The 21,561-nt window shown below is 36.3% G+C and overlaps 2 protein-coding genes across 3 annotated transcripts; one reads left to right on the forward strand and one right to left on the reverse strand.

The window, feature by feature from the left end:
- Positions 1 to 15,953: 15,953 nt before the first annotated feature.
- On the forward strand, positions 15,954 to 18,722 carry LOC131660859 (uncharacterized). Its single transcript, XM_058930211.1, has 4 exons — positions 15,954 to 16,628; positions 16,832 to 17,027; positions 17,887 to 18,018; positions 18,381 to 18,722. The coding sequence occupies exons 1-4, from the start codon at positions 16,321 to 16,323 to the stop codon at positions 18,501 to 18,503; spliced, it is 759 nt and encodes a 252-aa protein (XP_058786194.1). The 5' UTR covers positions 15,954 to 16,320; the 3' UTR covers positions 18,504 to 18,722.
- Positions 18,723 to 19,096: 374 nt separating this feature from the next.
- On the reverse strand, positions 19,097 to 20,962 carry LOC131660861 (thioredoxin-like 4, chloroplastic). Of its 2 annotated transcripts, XM_058930213.1 has the most exons (4): positions 20,789 to 20,962; positions 20,068 to 20,628; positions 19,928 to 19,981; positions 19,097 to 19,558 (listed from the first exon to the last, which is right to left on the reverse strand). In XM_058930213.1, the coding sequence occupies exons 2-4, from the start codon at positions 20,545 to 20,547 to the stop codon at positions 19,430 to 19,432; spliced, it is 663 nt and encodes a 220-aa protein (XP_058786196.1). In that variant the 5' UTR covers positions 20,548 to 20,628; positions 20,789 to 20,962; the 3' UTR covers positions 19,097 to 19,429. The 2 variants fall into 2 exon arrangements, with proteins under 2 accessions (XP_058786196.1, XP_058786195.1); XM_058930212.1 differs by lacking the exon at positions 20,789 to 20,962 and having other exon boundaries at positions 20,068 to 20,782.
- Between the last annotated feature and the right edge of the window lie 599 nt (positions 20,963 to 21,561).

Genomic DNA, 21,561 nt, shown 5'->3' on the forward strand with positions numbered 1-21,561 from the left:
GCGAAGGTTATTTACTTGTCCCAAACCTAACGAGTATGGGGTTTGAAAGCTTAACGAGTATGGGGCTTTGAGGTGGTAATCTAGTCTAGAGAGAATGACAATCGGCATGACCGGAAATGATAACGGAGGGATCCACATGCATATCTCATAGAGTCACACTTGAGTCGCACGTGTCGGTGTGAAATGTTATTGTTGGTGTGATTTATGTGATATGAATTGTGTGGAATGACGTTGATAGATATGAAGGATAGAAAAACACTTAGAAAGGGGGGGGGTTTGAATAAGTGTAGCTTTAAAAACTTAACAGATAAAAATAAATTGCACAGTTATTTTTATCCTGGTTCGTTGTTAACTAAACTACTCCAGTCCACCCCCGCAGAGATGATTTACCTCAACTGAGGATTTAATCCACTAATCGCACGGATTACAATGGTTTTCCACTTAGTCAGCAACTAAGTCTTCCAGAGTCTTCTGATCACACACTGATCACTCCAGGAACAACTGCTTAGATACCCTCTAAGACTTTTCTAGAGTATACTGATCCACACGATCACTCTAGTTACAACCTGCTTAGATAACCTCTAAGACTTCCTAGAGTATTCTGATCCACACGATCACTCTAGTTCCTTACAACTTAATGTAATCAATTCTAAGAGTATTACAAATGCTTCTTAAAAGCGATAATCACAAACTGTGATATTTCTCTTAACGTTTAAGCTTAATCTCACTAATATATTACAACAGCAATGTAGTGAGCTTTGATGAAGATGAAGATTCTGAGCTTTGAATTTGAACAGAGTTTCAGCAAGTTAATAGGCGTTGTTTTGTTCAGGATCGTTAACCTTGCTTCTCATCAGAACTTCATATTTATAGGCGTTGGAGAAGATGACCGTTGAGTGCATTTAATGCTTTGCGTGTTCCGTACAGCATCGCATTTAATGTTATACGCTTTTGTCAACTACCTCGAGCCTTGTTCACGCTGTGTCTACTGACGTAGCCTTTAATAGCTTTTAACGTTCCTTTTGTCAGTCAGCGTAGCTTGCCACTTGTACTTCCTTCTGATCTGATGTTTGTGAATACAACGTTTGAATATCATCAGAGTCAAACAGCTTGGTGCAAAGCATCTTCTGATCTTCTGACCTTGAAGTGCTTCTGAGCGTGATACCATCAGAACTTCAGTGCTTCTGTTCTCTTGTTCTTCTGATGCTTCCATAGACCCATGTTCTGATTCTGCTTCGACCATCTTCTGATGTCTTGCCAGACCATGTTCTGATGTTGCATGCTGAACCCTTTGAGACAAAGCTTCTGAGCGCTGAATTATGCGTACTCTTTATATATTTCCTGAAAAGGAAATTGCATTGGATTAGAGTACCATATTATCTTAAGCAAAATTCATATTATTGTTATCATCAAAACTAAGATAATTGATCAGAACAAATCTTGTTCTAACAATCTCCCCCTTTTTGATGATGACAAAAACATATATAAATGATATGAATTTGCGATCAGAAAGAGCAGACGGCAAAAGACAAATTACACAGCTATAGCATAAGCATATGAATATGTCTCCCCCTGAGATTAACAATCTCCCCCTGAGATAAATAATCTCCCCCTGAAATAAATACTCGAAGAACTTTAATAAAAGACTTCCCTGATTATTTCGGTAGAGACGATCATATAAGCTTCTGTCTTCAGAGAATTCATAGCTTCTGACTTCTGCTTCCATTGGACAGCTTCAGAACTAGAATTTCTTTAGATCCCTAGAACACTCACAGCTTCTGATTCCTGCTTCCATCTAGGACAGCTTCAGAACTTGAATTTCTTTGATCTTCTGAACTCTGCTTCCATTTAGGACAGCTTCAGAACTTGAGTTTTCTGGATCTTTAGAACATTCACAGCTTCTGATTTCTGCTTCCCTCGGATAGCTTCAGAGCTTTGAATTTCTACCAACATCACTTCATGCTAGATTTGTATCAGAACATTGTTGAATGTACCAGAGCATCATCTGAGCATCTCTACATCCTGAAATGTTACAGAACAAAAACTAAACGACAAAAGTCAGCATGAACGAGTCAGAACATAAAATGTATATTTGAACACATGATATGTATCAGAGCCATATAGGCTAAAATAATGTATCAGAGCAAATAGAATTTTGTCAGATCAAATAGACAAATATGGATCAAATTCTATTCTTCTTTCTTGCTTCTGATTTCTGAAGCTTGACAGCACTCAGCTTGCTTCAGTTTCCATGGTTTAGCTTCTTGTGTTTGCTTTGAAGATTCTCTTCACTTCTTTATACCTGCAAAACACTTAAACCATATAGAACTTGCAGTTCTCGTTAGTAAATGTGTGGGAGCTTTACCCAGCAACTGATAGATTAATCAAATCATTTATCATTTATCTTCTCCCCCTTTTTGTCATAACATCAAAAAGAATATTTTAAAAGATTCAGATGAATAAAACGACAAATAGAATCACTGGAATGTAAAAGCAAAGAAACTTTTCATTGATAATCAAAAGATATTACATGAGAAAATGTTTAACAAGCAGATGCAACAAGGAAAGTAAACTACTAAGACCAAAACCTAAGACCCTAGCTAAGACAAAGTCTGTGCCAGCATGCCATGAAGGAGTGAAATGCCTCATTGACTGCTTCTTGGGCTTCCAGGCGAGGGGTCAGGGAGACTTGGTTCTGATGCAGATCTTCCACAATCTTTATCAGAGATAGCATTCTCAGCAGGTGAAGATGAGGAGATTTCTTCGGAATGGGTTGAGGGAGAGGAAAGGTTAGATGAAGAGGAAGTTGAGTCTAGAAGGAAACAAGATGAGGAAGAAGATGGAGATGATGGAGGGCTTTCACCAGGGGGTTGAAACACACGTCTAGAATAGTTTCCAGATAACATTGCTTCGAATGGATTCACCTTGAGAGGGTCATAGGTGATCTTTATCTTTTTGGGTTTGGAGGGAGATGTTTCAACAGCTTTCCTCTTTTTGTTTTGATCTTTTCCATGGTTTCCTGGGCTTGATGAAGAGTTCATGATGGATTTGCAGATAATGAATAGCTAGGGTTTGATATGAATGCAAAAAGATAGAGTGAATAGTGAAAATATGAGAGGGAAGGAGAAGAGTTTGAAGAATATAAAGAAAAACTGAAAGAGAGTTAATGATGAAAAGCATTTAATGTTACGTGACGTGAGGAGAGATAATAAAGACAAATGAGGTGACTAGCACAGTTACCTATGGTCGGCGTCCCTTCAACTGCACGCGCGCTTATCCATGAATAGTAACGACAGGTTTACCATCCCGAGATAAAACGTTACAGCTGTTTTGCTTTAAAAGAGGTTCTGAATCAACTTAGACAATGAAACGTTAGTAATAACCGAATCATAATTTCTAAAAGATTTCAATCAGAACTTCTGATTAAAAAAATAGTCCATTTTCATTTCAGAAGATACTCATACATGAGAACTTCTCATCTTCTCATTCTGGGCATAAATCCATACTGATGTTCTTCAGAATGAACTTAAACCTATCTTCAGCCAGGGGTTTTGTAAAAATATCAGCCCATTGATGGTCTGTATCAACAAAGTTTAAAGATATAACGCCCTTCTGAACATAGTCCCTTATGAAATGATGTTTAATCTCAATATGTTTAGCTTTTGAATGAAGAATAGGATTCTTAGATAAACATATAGCAGAAGTATTATCACAGAATATAGGAATGTTACTCTCAAATATCTGATAATCTTCTAACTGACTCTTCATCCAGAGCATCTGTGTACTGCAACCAGCAGTAGCGACATATTCTGCTTCTGTTGTTGATAGAGCAATAGTTGCTTGCTTCTTGCTATACCAGGAGATCAAATGACTTCCAAGAAATTGGCAACTTCCTGAAGTACTCTTTCTTTCAATTCTGTCTCCAGCATAGTCAGCATCACAGAATCCTACTAAGTTGTATTCTTTAGATTTTCTGTAAACTAAGCCAACATTAGTAGTACCTTTCAGATACCTTAGAATTCTCTTAACAGCAGTTAAATGAGATTCTCTAGGATCTGATTGGAATCTAGCACACAAACAAACACTGAACAGAACGTCAGGTCTAGAAGCAGTCAAATATAGAAGAGATCCAATCATACCTCTGTATAACTTTTGATCTACCTTCTTACTTACCTCATCCTTACCTAGGATGCATGTTGGATGCATAGGAGTTTTGGCTTCTTTGCAGTCTAGAAGATTAAACTTCTTCAGAAGTTCCTTCACATACTTGGTTTGGTGAACATACGTTCCTTCTGATGTTTGATTTATTTGTATTCCAAGGAAATACTTGAGTTCTCCCATCATGCTCATTTCAAACTCAGCCTGCATAGACTCAGCAAACTCCTTTCCAAGTGTAGCATTAGATGTTCCAAAAATAATATCATCTACATATATTTGACAAATTAAAATATCCCTTTTAAAGGTTTTACAAAAGAGAGTAGTCTCCACTTTTCCTCTAGTGAAACCATTATCCAGAAGGAAAGAACTTAAGCGTTCATACCAAGCTCTGGGAGCTTGTTTCAATCCATATAACGATTTCTTTAATTTAAAAACATGATTAGGAGACATAGAGTCTTCAAAACCAGGAGGTTGATGGACATAAACTTCTTCATCTATATAACCATTTAAGAAGGCACTCTTAACATCCATCTGATAGAGAGTAATGTTATGTTGAGTGGCAAATGAAATTAATAGACGAATAGATTCTAACCTGGCCACTGGTGCAAAGGTTTCTGTATAGTCAATCCCTTCTTGCTGACTATAACCCTGAGCCACCAGTCTGGCTTTGTTCCTTACTACTTCACCTTTCTCACTGAGCTTGTTTCTGAAGACCCATTTTGTACCGATTATATTGAATCCATCTGGTCTAGGAACAAGATCCCAAACATCATTCCTTGTAAACTGATTCAGTTCTTCTTGCATAGCAATTATCCAGTCTGGATCTTCTAGAGCATGATCAACAGAAGTTGGCTCGATCAAAGATACAAGACCTAATTGACAATCTGCATTGTTCTTAAGGAATGCTCTTGTTCTGATTGGATCATCCTTCTTTCCAAGAATGACATCTTCTGAATGACCAGAGATGAGTCTGGATGATCTTCTGACAGATGGTTCTTCAGAAATGCTTAGATTCTCCAGAGGAGCTGATACCTGATCTTCAGATTCTTTGCTTCTGAGAAGCTCTGCTTCTGATGCATTGCTTCTTGGCTCAACAACTTCTGATATATCAATATCCCAATTTTATAGTTCCAGAGCCAATTATCTTGCCCTTCTGATCTCCTCCAAACTTGACTTCTCCTCCGGACTTAAGCACCAGGTCTTGGAACATAGACCTTCTTCCTGTCATGTGTCGTGAGCATCCAGAGTCCAGGTACCATGACATGTTGTGCTTTGTCCTTTTTGCAGTCAAGGATATCTGCAATAGGAATAATCTTATCCTTAGGTACCCACATCTTTTTGGGTCCTTTCTTGTTAGATTTTCTCAAGTTCTGATTGAACTTGGGTTTAACATTGTAAGCAATAGGAGGAACAACATGATAATTCTTAATGTGAGTTTCATGATATTTCCTAGGTTGTGTCACATGCTTTTTGGTGTGTGTTATGTGAAAACTTTGAGCATGTGAAGTGTGCCTAATATCATGGGAGTGGCCATACTTGAACTGATCATACAATGGCTTGTATGTGAATTTCATTTCATCAACAGGTTCAAGTTTGTATGGGGTTTCACCCTCAAAACCAATGCCAACTCTTTTGTTTCCAGACACAGCATATATCATAGAAGCTAGCTGACTTCTGCCAATACTTCTAGATAAGAACTTCCTGAAACTTAAATCATATTCTTTCAGAATATGGTTTAGACTAGGAGTGGATTTTTCTGAATCAGAAGGAGATCCAACATTATTGGATAATTTTAAAAGTTTTTCTTTTAATTCAGAATTCTCCAACTCAAGCTTCTTTGTTTCAAATTCAAATAGCTTTTTCAGCTTTTTGTATTTGAGACTGATCTGAGACTTGAGTTCCAGAAGTTCAGTTAGACCGGAAACTAACTCATCTCTAGTAAGTTCAGAAAATACCTCTTTAGAATCTGATTCTGATGTAGATTCTGATTCGTCATCTTCTGTCGCCATCAGCGCACAGTTAGCCTGCTCATCTTCAGAGTCTGAATCATCTTCTGACTCATCCCAGGTTGCCATAAGACCTTTCTTCTTATGAAACTTCTTCTTGGGATTTTCCTTCTGAAGATTTGGACATTCATTCTTGAAGTGTCCAGGCTCATTGCATTCATAGCACATGACCTTCTTCTTGTCAAATCTTCTGTCATCAGAAGATTCTCCACGTTCAAATTTCTTTGAACTTCTGAAGCCTCTGAACTTCCTTTGCTTGGTCTTCCAGAGTTGATTTAGCCTTCTGGAGATCAAAGACAGTTCATCTTCTTCTTCAGATTCTGATTCTTCAGGATCTTCTTCTCTAGCCTGAAAAGCGTTAGTGCATTTCTTGATATTTGATTTTAATGCATTAGACTTACCTTTCTTTTGAGGCTCATTTGCGTCCAGCTCTATTTCATGACTTCTCAAGGCACTGATAAGCTCTTCCAGAGAAACTTCATTCAGATTCTTTGCAATCTTGAATGCAGTCACCATAGGACCCCATCTTCTGGGTAAGCTTCTGATGATCTTCTTTACGTGATCAGCCTTGGTGTATCCCTTGTCAAGAACTCTCAATCCAGCAGTAAGAGTTTGAAATCTTGAAAACATCTTTTCAATGTCTTCATCATCCTCCATCTTGAAGGCTTCATACTTCTGGATTAAAGCTAGAGCTTTAGTCTCCTTGACTTGAGCATTTCCTTCATGAGTCATTTTCAAGGACTCATATATGTCATAGGCCGTTTCCCTGTTAGATATCTTCTCATACTCAGCATGAGAGATAGCATTCAGCAAAACAGTTCTGCATTTATGATGATTCCTGAAGAGCTTCTTCTGATCATCATTCATTTCTTGCCTTGTCAGCTTTACGCCTCTGGCATTTACTGGATGTTTGTAACCATCCATCAGAAGATCCCATAGATCACCATCTAGACCAAGAAAGTAACTTTCCAGTTTATCTTTCCAGTATTCAAAGTTTTCACCATCAAATACCGGCGGTCTAGTATAACCATTGTTACCGTTGTATTGCTCAGCAGAGCCAGATGTAGATGCAGGTGTAGACTTTTCACTTTCATCAACCATCTTTTACTGAAGCGTTTTTCTCTTCCTGAATCTTTTCTAAACACGATTAAGTGCTTGCACCTTAGAACCGGCGCTCTGATGCCAATTGAAGGATAGAAAAACACTTAGAAAGGGGGGGGGTTTGAATAAGTGTAGCTTTAAAAACTTGACAGATAAAAATAAATTGCACAGTTATTTTTATCCTGGTTCGTTGTTAACTAAACTACTCCAGTCCACCCCCGCAGAGATGATTTACCTCAACTGAGGATTTAATCCACTAATCGCACGGATTACAATGGTTTTCCACTTAGTCAGTACCTAAGTCTTCCAGAGTCTTCTGATCACACACTGATCACTCCAGGAACAACTGCTTAGATACCCTCTAAGACTTTTCTAGAGTATACTGATCCACACGATCACTCTAGTTACAACCTGCTTAGATAACCTCTAAGACTTCCTAGAGTATTCTGATCCACACGATCACTCTAGTTCCTTACAACTTAATGTAATCAATTCTAAGAGTATTACAAATGCTTCTTAAAAGCGATAATCACAAACTGTGATATTTCTCTTAACGTTTAAGCTTAATCTCACTAATATATTACAACAGCAATGTAGTGAGCTTTGATGAAGATGAAGATTCTGAGCTTTGAATTTGAACAGAGTTTCAGCAAGTTAATAGGCGTTGTTTTGTTCAGGATCGTTAACCTTGCTTCTCATCAGAACTTCATATTTATAGGCGTTGGAGAAGATGACCGTTGAGTGCATTTAATGCTTTGCGTGTTCCGTACAGCATCGCATTTAATGTTATACGCTTTTGTCAACTACCTCGAGCCTTGTTCACGCTGTGTCTACTGACGTAGCCTTTAATAGCTTTTAACGTTCCTTTTGTCAGTCAGCGTAGCTTGCCACTTGTACTTCCTTCTGATCTGATGTTTGTGAATACAACGTTTGAATATCATCAGAGTCAAACAGCTTGGTGCAAAGCATCTTCTGATCTTCTGACCTTGAAGTGCTTCTGAGCGTGATACCATCAGAACTTCAGTGCTTCTGTTCTCTTGTTCTTCTGATGCTTCCATAGACCCATGTTCTGATTCTGCTTCGACCACCTTCTGATGTCTTGCCAGACCATGTTCTGATGTTGCATGCTGAACCCTTTGAGACAAAGCTTCTGAGCGCTGAATTATGCGTACTCTTTATATATTTCCTGAAAAGGAAATTGCATTGGATTAGAGTACCATATTATCTTAAGCAAAATTCATATTATTGTTATCATCAAAACTAAGATAATTGATCAGAACAAATCTTGTTCTAACAAGATATGCTTATATGTGGATTTGGTGATTCATTTGATATGAATTGTTGTTGTGTTATGAATGTGATATATGTGATTTGGAACACATGTGATATAGATGTGGATTTATATGTATTAATGATATATGTATATATATGTGGATATATGAATCATGTTGGATCACTTAGAATTGAGTGAGCTATGTTGTATGACATGGAAATGTGAATCTTGATTAATTGCATATGATGCATGTTTATGGGGAGAGTGATGAATTCTTGAAATGTATTCTTATTGTATTTTACATTTCCCATTATTATGTTTTCTATAAGAAGTTGAATTCTCACCCTTCTGTTTGAATGTTATCCTTTGTTGGTAACGTGCAGGTTTCATGGATAGTGATGCTTCGAAGGAGGCTTAGCGTCGAGATTTAGATCTCTAGTAGGGTGTCATGACTAAGTAGTCACTTGTGCTATGGTCATATGTAACACATGGGAGTTGGGTTTTATGTTTTTATGACTCGATGTTATGAGATATTTGTTTACTCATATTGTATTCGTATTTGAATATGTTATTCTGGTTAATGTGTGACCTTGAGCCAAGATGTTGAGACATGGTGGATGATGTATGGGAATCATCCTATTTTACCATTTATTTGATGAGATGATTATTCCGCTGTGGTTTGCATGTTGTTTTAAATTCCCGTGTTATTTGTAAATGACCATTGCATGTTTAAAGATAAAATATTTGTTCTATTTTGAAATATGTGTAACGCCCTCGTGAGATGCATGCTTCTTTACTCTGATTTATGCAAATGTATGCCTTATTTGTTTAGTATAGAAATGGGGGTGTTACATAGTGGTATCAGAGCACGGTCGGTCAGTTGGCCAGGTCATTTATGTTTTCCTATCCCTTTTGTATTGGATTTATGTATCTGACACGATCGATACTATTTATTTGTCGGCCGTTGGATGTCTAGAGGACAATGGTTGCAGGAAGTAATGGTGACGTTAATATCGAGGCATTGATGAGGTGGACTGGTGCGATTGGACAAGTGCCGCAAGAGAATTCCGGTTATGGAGGGAAGGATGAGTTCTGTGCTTTTGGAGACTTCCTAAGGTGCAATCCGCCGACTTTTGAAGGAAAGTATGGACCGGACATAGCACATGCATGGATGAGAGAAATGGAAAAGATTTTTCAAATCATGATTTGTACGGATGTACAGAAGGTGCAGTTGGGTACTCACATGCTGACGAAAGGAGCTGACGATTGGTGGAGTAATACTGTGCGGAGATTTGAAAGAGAAGGTATTGAAGTCACTTGGAATCTTTTTCGTGATACATTTTTGGAAAACTATTTTCCAGAAGATGTGCGTGGGAAGAAAGAAGTGGAGTTTCTAAAGTTGAAACGAGGAGGAGAACAATCCAGTGGGAGACCTTATGATGTCAAGAGGAAACAAGCTGGTTTTGGCAAGAAGCTAAGTGGGGGAGGGACTCTTACTCCACTTAAGTGTTTCAGATGTGGAGTTGAGGGACATCGTGCTGTTAATTGTTCCAAAGTCGAGGTAACATGTTTCAAGTGTGGCAAGAGTGGTCACAAAGCAAACGAGTGTAGAGGTGGTTCGAGGGTAACTTGCTACAACTGTGGAGAGCAAGGTCACATTAGTACCAAGTGTGACAAACCGAAGAAGGAACAGGCGAGTGGGAGAGTACTTGCGTTGTCTGGTGCTAAGACTATTTCTAAGGATAAGCTAATATGAGGTACGTGCTTTATTATTGATAATGGTGCAACGTATTCATTTATTTCTTTGGATTGTGCTAAGAGGTTGAATCTTGTGTTATCTGATATGCGTGGAAGTATGGTTATTGATACGCTTGCTATGAGTTTTGTTTCTACTTCTTATGTGTGTTTGAATTGTCTGTTGAGCATCTTTGGTAGAGATTTTGAGAATTGATTTAGTTCATTTTGTTATAGCAAGTTGATGACAATTTTGGTATAAATTGTTTGGAGTTGAAGAAAGTAATTGTAATCTTAAGAGGATTTTGGATCTTGGTGTGTTAAGTAATTTCGAGTGCGAGTTCTGAAGGAACACTATTATGGTTTAGTAACGATGGTTTATGTTTCATTATGATTTTCGACTGTCTATTGACAAATTGAGGACTTGATCACCCTTAATCTATTGTTGATAGAAAACGAGATCGTATTGGACGAGATAAACTTCTCTTGCTAATTTGGTATTTTGTAAAGCGACTAAGGAGAGGTTGAATAGTCGAGTTGAGGAGTTGTTGAGAAGAGGTTCATTTGTCTAAGTGTATGGTCATAGAGTTGCACTTGTTTTGTCGAGTAAGAAAAAGGAATGTCCTATGAGGTAATGTTTTAAGGATGTTTTGATTCTAAGAGTGACGATGAACATACTGAACATTAAGGATTATGTAATGGATGTTGAAAGAAAATAAGTTTGTGCGGAGCCTTCTGAATGCGAGTTTTGGTTAGAAGATGTGAATTTTCTGGGATATGAGATTCGAGATGAGGTGAGTTAATGCAGATATCGACAAATGGTAGTTTATACTTCAAGGTAATTTTAAGTTCATGATAAGAATTATTCGATGTATACATTGGAGTTGTATGTCGTTGTGTTTGTTTTGAAACTTTGGAGACATTATTTGTTTGGATCAAGATTTGATGTGTATAGTGATAACAAGAGTTTGAGGTATTTGTTTGATCAAAGAGAGTTGAATATGAGGCAAACGAAAATGGTTGGAATTCTTGAGAGATTATGATTCTAGTTTGAACTACCATCATGGAAAAGTGAATATTGTAGCCGATGCAGTGAATAGGAAATCATTGCATATTTCTATGTGGAGGATCCAAGAGTTGAAAATCATTGGAACAATCTAGAGAGTTAAGTTTGGTTGTGAAGCGACGTCTTCTTGCGTTAAGCTTAGTATGTTGAACCCTACGTCTGGTGTTCTTAACGAGATTAGAGAGAGTCAGAAATTGGATTGCAATTGGTTAACGAGATGACATTAATTAATTAAGGTAAAGGTGATCACTTTCGGATTGACGAGATTAGAGTCATGAAAGGTCGTGATCGAGTTTGCATTTTTGATATTTCGAAGTTGGAAAAGAGAATTTTGAATGAAGGACATCGTAATGGTTTGAGTATACATCATAATGCTACTAAAAGGTAACAATATTTGAGGAAAATGTTTAGTGGTAAAGTATGAAGAGGGATATAGAGGAATTGTGCATTTGAATTGGACTTGTCAGAAACCGTTTAGCTGGTACACCAGTTATCTATTCCCGAGTGGAAGTGGGATCATATTTCTACGGATTTTGTTTCAGGTTTGCCGAGAACGTCGCGTAATTGTGAAGCTATTTGGATTATTATGGATAGACGGACAAATGTGTTCATTTTATTCCGATAAGGATGGATTACTTGATGGAAAGACTTGCTAAGTTGTACATCGAGAAGATTATGTGTTTGCATGGTATTCCGTCAAGTATTGTTTTGGATAAACTCCGAGGTTTTTCTTTTGGATTTTTAAGAGGTTTGCGGAGTGATTTGAGATTAGAAGAGAAGATACTTGAAGGTTGAATGAAGGATTTGTACTTGGGGCTAGTTGCTTGAAGAGAATTTTCGAGGACGAAAATATTTTAAGTGGGGGAGAGTTGTAACAGCCCGATTTTATTAGATATTTTATTTATTATCTTATTTGCGTGTTTTATTAATTATTTGTTTATTTAATTATTATGTGGTATTACTAATTAATTGAAATATCTAATTATATGCATATTTGTGTTTTATGGTTTAATTAGGATATTAGTAGTATACTATGTATTGGGCCTAATTAATAATTGGATGGGTGGGTAATAACATAGCTAAGCCCATTAAGAAAAAGATAGTAAGAAGAGGAAAACTAGGGTTTTAGAGATAACACAATTTGGGGGAAAGGAAGAGAAAGAAGAGAATAGAGGAGAAAGAACATAGAAGAGAAGAAGAAGGAAATTGTAGATTTCTTGAAGAGGGTGGATTTAAGAGTTAGAGGTAAGAGTTTGAATCCAAATTCTTATAGATTATATGATTGGGTAATGTGTTGTTGTGATTATCTCTTCATCTTTGCAATTTCATGGAAACATAGAAAAGTTAGGGTTTATGAACAAATGCATGAATTTATGATTTGAAATGTCTTTTAATTGATGTTTGATGATGTTATGATGTTAGAAGATCCATAATGTGTGCTATATTTGTGGTTATAACATGTATGCTATTGTTGTTTGTGATGGTTGATGTTTTCAGTTTGATTTGGGTTGAGTTTAGGGGTTTTGGGATGAAATTTGCATGCTGTTTTCTGAGATTTGGGATTTTCTGAAATCGCCAGTTCGCGCCGCGAACTATTGTTCGAGCCGCGAACTGCTTGGCAGAACTAAGGAATATTTGATTCACTCAGTTCGCGCCGCGAACTTTGTTCGAGCCGCGAACCCTATTTTACATAACTTTTTCCAAACTTTGAAAGGCCATAACTTTTGATCCGTAACTCCGTTTTATGCGCCGTTTGAAGCGTTGGGAAGCTAATGAGATTGTCTATATGATAGAATAGAATGGATTGACACTTGTTTTAGTAATTATGATGATAATTGAGAATAAAATTTACCTATATGTGTATGTTATGGATGAATTCTGCATGATCAATGTTCATGGATGTATTATGTGATATGATAACCGCGAATTATGTGATTGAATTCTAAATGCTAATTGATGTGGAATAGTTTAAATTGGATGTTAATATATGGATAACATGTGATTACTTATGTGTGTATTATGAATTAAGACTTGTGGTTAATATTCATACATGTGTTAAGTGATGTGATATCCATGATATGTTGGAATGAATATAAATATACATTTATATGTACTATTTGAATGTATCTTGTTGATGATGATCATTTAAATGTGTATGTCTCGAGATGTGGATTGAATAAATGATAATGCTAGACTTGAATACATGTGATTGATTGATGTGTGTTAGTTGGTGCATTGTTTGGAAGAGAAGTCATGTTGTGTAATGTTGTGCAAAGTTGTAAAGATGTGATTGTGTAGTTTAAGAGATAGAGAGATCGTCTTAAATGCATGAGTCTTGTTTTGTTGCACACGTACACAAGCATGAGTCTTTGAAAGTGGCAATGTTGGGTAATCTCGCGAAGGTTATTTACTTGTCCCAAACCTAACGAGTATGGGGTTTGAAAGCTTAACGAGTATGGGGCTTTGATGTGGTTATCTAGTCTAGAGAGAATGACAATCGGCATGACCGGAAATGATAACGGAGGGATCCACATGCATATCGCATAGAGTCACACTTGAGTCGCACGTGTCGGTGTGAAATGTTATTGTTGGTGTGATTTATGTGATATGAATTGTGTGGAATGACGTTGATAGATATGCTTATATGTGGATTTGGTGATTCATTTGATATGAATTGTTGTTGTGTTATGAATGTGATATATGTGATTTGGAACACATGTGATATAGATGTGAATTTATATGTATTAATGATATATGTATATATATGTGGATATATGAATCATGTTGGATCACTTAGAATTGAGTGAGCTATGTTGTATGACATGGAAATGTGAATCTTGATTAATTGCATATGATGCATGTTTATGGGGAGAGTGATGAATTCTTGAAATGTATTCTTATTGTATTTTACATTTCTCATTATTATGTTTTCTATAAGAAGTTGAATTCTCACCCTTCTGTTTGAATGTTATCCTTTGTTGGTAACGTGCAGGTTTCATGGATAGTGATGCTTCGAAGGAGGCTTAGCGTCGAGATTTAGATCTCTAGTAGGGTGTCGTGACTAAGTAGTCACTTGTGCTCTGGTCATATGTAACACATGGGAGTTGGGTTTTATGTTTTTATGACTCGATGTTATGAGATATTTGTTTACTCATATTATATTCGTATTTGAATATGTTATTCTGGTTAATGTGTGGCCTTGAGCCAAGATGTTGAGACATGGTGGATGATGTATGGGAATCATCCTATTTTACCATTTATTTGATGAGATGATTATTCTGCTGTGGTTTGCATGTTATTTTAAATTCCCGTGTTATTTGTAAATGACCATTGCATGTTTAAAGATAAAATATTTGTTCTATTTTGAAATATGTGTAACGCCCTCGTGAGATGCATGCTTCTTTACTCTGATTTATGCAAATGTATGCCTTATTTGTTTAGTATAGAAATGAGGGTGTTACACAGCCAATTTTTTAAACCGGATAAGACGGGGCAGACAAATTTTAAATATCAAATGGAAAAATAAACCTAACCCGTCAAAAATAACGGGTTAAACGGGCTGACCCGATCTATTTTGCCACCCTAGTGAGTTACATAAACCCTTTGATAGAAAATTATACCTCATACCCCTACAATTATCCCTCTACCCCTACATTTTTTTAAAATATTCCAATTCTACCCCTTTAATTTATAAAATAATTTTATTATTTAATATTAACCATTTTACACCCCTACCAAAGTGCACCACATAACTTGCAATCAAGTTTTCCGGTTTGTAATTTTTCTTCATTGGATAACTTGCAGTCAAGTTTTCCGGTTTGTAATATAACGATTTTATTTACTTTTGGTCACGGTTTTTCCTTGTTTCCTAAACTTTTTTATTTTTTTAATTTCCTGGTTAGTTAAAAGATATGCACCATCATCATTTCTAAATGGTTTTAGATCTTTTTCCTAACAACCATTTTCATGTTTCCATCACATTTTACTTCATCAAGATTAAATGTAGTGTCTGTAACGCCCCAAACTACATTAAGGATTACCGACTAACCCCACAAACAAACACAAGTCTTTTAATCATACTTTTTCCTCACGACATTTAATTTTGATGAAGTCAAAATGTGATGGAAACATAAAAAGGGTTGTTAGGAAAAAGATCTAAAACCATTTAGAAATGATGATGGTGCATATCTTTTAACTGACCCGAAAATTAAAAAAATAAAAAAGTTTAGGAAACAAGGAAAAACTGTGGCAAAAAATAAATAAAATCGTTATCTACAATATTACAAATTGAAAAATTTGACTGCAAGTTATCCGGTAAAAAAATTACAAACTAGAAAACTTGACTGCAAGTTACCCGATGAAGAAAAATTACAAATCGAAAAACTTGATTACAAGTTATCCAATGTACTTTAGTAGGGGTGTAAAATGGTCAATATTAAATAATAAAATTATTTTATAAATTAAAATGGTAGAATTAGAATATTTTAAAAAATCTTAGGGCAATAGGGATGAGGTATAATTTTCTCTTCAATATTACACTGAATTTTTTTTGATAAAAGAGAGACGTAGAGAGTAAGCGGAGGCGTAGAGAATCAGCTTCCGCATTGTCGGCGGTATTATCCACGTGTACGGTCAACTAAGGCCGGCTTTACTTGGCGGTTCACGTCAGGTTTTGAGTTCTGAGTTGCTGGTGACTCACGCGAACAAAATAAAAAATGAGTTGCTAGTGACTCACGCGAACAAACTAATAAAATTACCAAAATAACCACGTTTCAAAACGCGCAAACCACGCCTCAACAAATCAACCCCCTTATCAACTTCAACTGTCCACCCAATTAATCTGCAAATCCATTCAATCTCGTTTTTCCTTTTATCCCTATTCCACCTTTTCCCTTACCTTAGGGTTCCACATTCATTCAATTTGATTTTGCATCATTTTGATTAGGGTTACATATCCCCAATTTTTCTTGTTGTTGTTAACAATGCCGCCATTTTTGTCGACCTCGAAAGCTCTTCGATCCTTAGCGACACGCAAAAGTGGATTCAATCAATTGATTAGGTCTAGCAAGAGCAGCGAGAGATTCGATGGATGTCGATGCTTTTCAACCATTGTTTTCAGAGACACTCATCAGATTTTGCCCTTCGGTTCCGGCATTAGGTTTTCCACCTTTTCGAGAAATTTTGATCATAACAGCTTTAATTCTATTCAATCGAGGCGGTTTATCGGACTTGGTGGAGATGGTGCAGAAAGTGTTCTCTCCAAAACTTACGAGGAGAAGCGCGTTTTGGGGTAATAATTTTGTAGTGTCTATGGATTTCTAGGTTTTTTGTATTCTCTTATTGCATAGTAGCTTTACTTTCGTGACTTCTGTGAATGTTTTCCGGCGCCTGGGCTTTGTAACTTTTGTAAGCATTATTGTTGTGCAGATTGTCTATAGTTTGTTACTGTTTTTATTTCTGTGTATATAAGCTGATACTCTCATTGATCATTAGGTACTCTCCGGAGCAATTATTTGATGTTGTTGCGGCTGTTGATTTTTATCATGGGTTTGTCCCGTGGTGTCAAAGGTCTGAGATAGTGCAACGCAATCCAGATGGATCATTTGATGCTGAGTTGGAGATTGGATTCAAGTTTCTAGTTGAAAGTTATGTTTCACATGTTGAATTGGACAGACCTAACCGAATAAAGGTATTTGATCCTGCCTACCTTTTTGTTTGGTAGCTTTTTGTGTTTGTATGATGGATTGATTCAGAAATAGGCAAAAAATAATAATCTGGGTATTTAATTTTGACCATTTTCTTGGATTGGTCTTTTAAGTTTTTTTTTATGTTTCAAATTGGTCCTTTATGTTACAATTAGTTTGTCATGTTGTCTTTTATGTTGTATTTCATGACTATGCGAACCATAACTTCTGTTCCAATACTAGATAAACGACATTGAGGTGCCCATTCATCACACCTGACACTAGAGACGAATCACCCTCTATTATATCCTACGTATGCATTGCTTGATCACAACCAGTCAACTGAATAATCGAGGCGGTGGTTAGGTATTAATGTGAAGCTAATTCCAAGCCAACAAATTGCAGTTAACTCGGCTATGTAATATATATTTTAAGTTTCTAATATAAACGAAAACGTGGATCATGTATCGTTAATTCCTCTACGTATAAATGCTATAACCAAAACACCACAATACATGGTGCTTAGATGAGCATTGGCATATGAGATGCTCATTTGCACAACTGGGTTTAGCACTTCCATTTCACGGCATTGTTTTTCGTTGTATCTTTATAATTCCTAGAGTGCTGATGTGACCTTGATCCTTTCTAAGAAGATTCAATGTTATATATATGGGTTTGAGATTCTTAATTATCAGTCCCTTAACTATCAATCCAGTGCATGGCTCAAAATGGTTGACTGTTGAGATAGACCTACATTTATTGAATTGGTCTTTATTTCTGCTTTTATTTTGTTTTTTCTTTGAAATTTGGTAGCTGAATTTTCTCATTCATTTTATTGATTTGTGTTGGATATTTTTTTTACAGACAACGGTGTCAAAGAGTACCCTATTTGACCATTTGATAAACCTATGGGAATTTAGTCCTGGTCCAGTTCCAGGAACTTGCAATCTCTATTTTTTGGTTGACTTTAAGTTTCAGTCCCCACTTTACTCACAGGTATAGTTTTGTTATCATTTGTTTCATATCTTCATCTCGACTTGCTTTCTAATGTCTTTATTTTTTACTTTGGGAATCAATCCTTATTCTGCCTATACTTATTTATTCTGTAGCACTGAACCTTCCATGTCCTTCATTTTCCGTGTATGTTAAAGAAAAAGAATGCTGTTTTCACTGATCAAATATTTTGCTCCGAAGCATTACCAGTGTTTTGGCATGACTTTCCTCACACACGCCTGCATTTATACCAAAATTGCTTACACAACTCACTTCATTAGAACACTTAAAACCCCCTAGGATGTGATTATATTTTGGAAACTTCTGTTCATGGTTTATCTTATATTCTTTTATATGTTACACAGGTTGCCTCAATGTTCTTTAAGGAGGTGGCGTCTAGGATGGTTGGTTCATTCACTGAGCGTTGCCGCTTGATATATGGACCAGAAGTGCGGGTCCTGGAGAACTCATATGGACAAAGGACATGAATTATTTTTTCTCTGCAATTAGTTTCTTGGCTTGAACATAGTTAAGGCCGATTTACAGTTTCTGCGTTAATTGGGTGGATTTTTTATGGTTTGCTGGCGCAATACTGAATGATTAACCATCTCTCATTCTATTCTTTAGTGATCTTTGTAATTTATTTAGACGGATTCTACAATGTACTCTTTACCATCTTGAAAGACATCAAATTGACATATTTTTTACTTACAGTTTTGCTAATATTAGGTGAAGGTTATTAAAGTGGAGTTTTTATTGGGAGATAAAATATGTATTACATTGTAAATGTGCAAAAATAATTCAAACAAATACGAAATATCTTTATACTTTTTTACTCTTAATATCAAGATGTTAACAAAATTGTTTTTAAATAATAACAAACACTATTTAATGATTTCCAATATTTTTTCAGCCTGGGCAGTAGGTCGATATAAGTTTCATATTTGTTTCCTCAAAATATCTCATGAAATTCTTAACTCAATTGTGCGTAATAGCACTCCTCAAACTAACAAAAGAACCTAGTAACCTTTTCCAAATCTCATTGCTTCATCTTGAGGAGAAATAAAACAATCAACCTAAATTTAAAAAGCTAATCAAAATATCTATTTTATTTTCAACATAAATGAAATCAAATTTACATGTACTCAATTGAGTTTTGAATCACTTTAACAGCCAGACTCATCTTACTAGTATTTGCAACCATTCAAGGGTATTACTCCTTTTCTTTTATAATGTCTAGTGGAGATGGACATTAAAAACTCCACTGGATACTTCCCAACAAAGTGAATCAGGCTGAGAGGAGGACTACAGTATTTTATTCCAAGTATAAATACAGAATGTTGTTGCACACAAAGACCAATTTATCCATACGACAGTCGCAAGGGTGCCGTGACACCATCTCTTGAGCTTGAATTTAGCTCAAAATATCTTCTGCTTCAAGAGACGAGTACTTGAGGATGGCAGCAATAATCCTTTCTTTATCTCTGGTTGGGAATGCTTCCAACAATTTCCCATCTTTGTAGAAGTGGAAGAGAGGTACTGCCTGCATTAGTTTCTTGTAAATTCCACGCACAATAAAGCAAGAATACTGAACAATACTAATTATTATATACAATACACAAGCAGTTGATTGTGGTACAAATGATGCACAACTAAAAGATATTAATAACATGTATGGAGAAGGTAGAACTGTCATCAACAGAATAATACAGTTGAGATATAAATGTCAAAAGAACCAAATAAGAAAAACAGCATTATGTACAATTGAATCATGTAGTATAAGAGAGTAAGCATGCAATGCAAATGAAGGAACTAACCATGAATTTTTTAAGAATAGTTAGACAACAAACATTTAGACGAGATTGATTGCAGAGACATACTAGTTTGACATCAATAAAAGATAAATAAATACCCTGATTCTAAGTCGATCGGCAACCTCGGATTCTTCATCATACTCATCAATTACCTGCAAAAAGAGAAGTGATAATTAACAGGCATGCTCAATCTAATAACTATGTAACTATAGAGGAATTTAACAGATAACATACTTACATTATGCTTTAGAAACATAACAGGAGCATCATGGCTACCAGATTTCTTGCACAACTTTGCAAAACCTTGTTCTATATACCTGCAACTTCCACAAGAGGTTCGGAAGAAATCCACCACAACCAGAGTATCAGTCCCTTTAGACTTTTCTAAAATTCTAATGAACTCTTCATCAGTCTTGAATTCTCTCACACATTCAACCGGACACACATCATCGTCTTCATCAGGCACATCTTGTTGATACTCGTCGACAGCAACTCCAATTTTACCAGGGAAGAAATCGTGTCCGATTTTCATAACAGGTTCAATTCTTATCCCACCAAGATATAGTTTTTCATGACCGTAGTTACGAACTGAGCTGAAAACTAAGTGGGAAATTTTAGACAGAAGTGGTTTGTTTAAGTACAGATCTAATCTCACACTGAGAAATGAGTTGGTATGCAGAATATTCTGCCGGGGAATGACATTGGCAACCAGTGACATGTTTTCTCAAACAAAATCTCAAAACATGTTATTGAATGGACATTACAAAGTAGTCATGGCAGTGGATGCAACCATTTAAACCTATGATTTTGAAGAAACATGAATCAGTAATAATCTCTACCAACATTAAGCACTATCAATTAAAAACCTTAACTTAGGCATTCACTAGCTAAGATTACAATTACAATAATAAAAATAATTTTCAAACTGATTAAAGAGGTAGTAGTTATGAGTTACTTACCTCAGAAGCGTTTGCAGGGATGGTGGAATGCAAAACCGGACTTTTGCCTTTGCGTAATCTGTTCAGCGTACATCTACGAATCAGGACAAGACACGTGCACTTTACCATATCCACCCACTGTGTTTCAGGTTTTTTAAAAATATTATTATTTTTTGTATCACTATCATCGTGTAACAATTGTACTATATGTCTATATGATAAGGTATGCTATTTGTCAAAGTGACAGAACTTATATCTGGTTATTTATCTACTCAAAATTGCCACTAGTTGCTGTCCACTCGTTCTCAAAAGATTATCTTGAAATGTTTTCGGAATACTTTTGTATTAGTTTTTTTCTTTTTTTATAAGCAAGGTTAATTAAATATATTAATGAGGTGATTAGCAGGGTACTCACAAACGGGCATGTCCGTTCTATTTAAGCATGTCCCGCAAAAGTCGGTGAAAAATCGGGGCGGGTGGGCATAATTGAGAGTGCGGGTCTAAAACCTTGTTTCGCCCCGTAAAAAAGTGAGGGTGGAGCGGGGAAACCCGCAGGCGTTGAACCTTTTAGGCTTAAAAATAGTAAAATTGTATGAAAAAACACATGCTCGCAAAAGCCCATAAGAAACATGGTGGTGCGGGGCGGACACATTAAAGAGAGTGGGCCTAAAATCTTGTCTCGCCCCGCGAAAAAGTACAGATAAAACGGGTTTTCCCTGCGGGCCGAGCCCGCTTTGCCACCCTTACTCACAACCCATTACAAAACCCAAAACATACAGCTTGCAGCCAAGAGT

Source organism: Vicia villosa, linkage group LG3, assembly GCF_029867415.1.
Source record: "Vicia villosa cultivar HV-30 ecotype Madison, WI linkage group LG3, Vvil1.0, whole genome shotgun sequence".
In the NCBI taxonomy this organism is placed as follows: domain Eukaryota; kingdom Viridiplantae; phylum Streptophyta; class Magnoliopsida; order Fabales; family Fabaceae; genus Vicia; species Vicia villosa.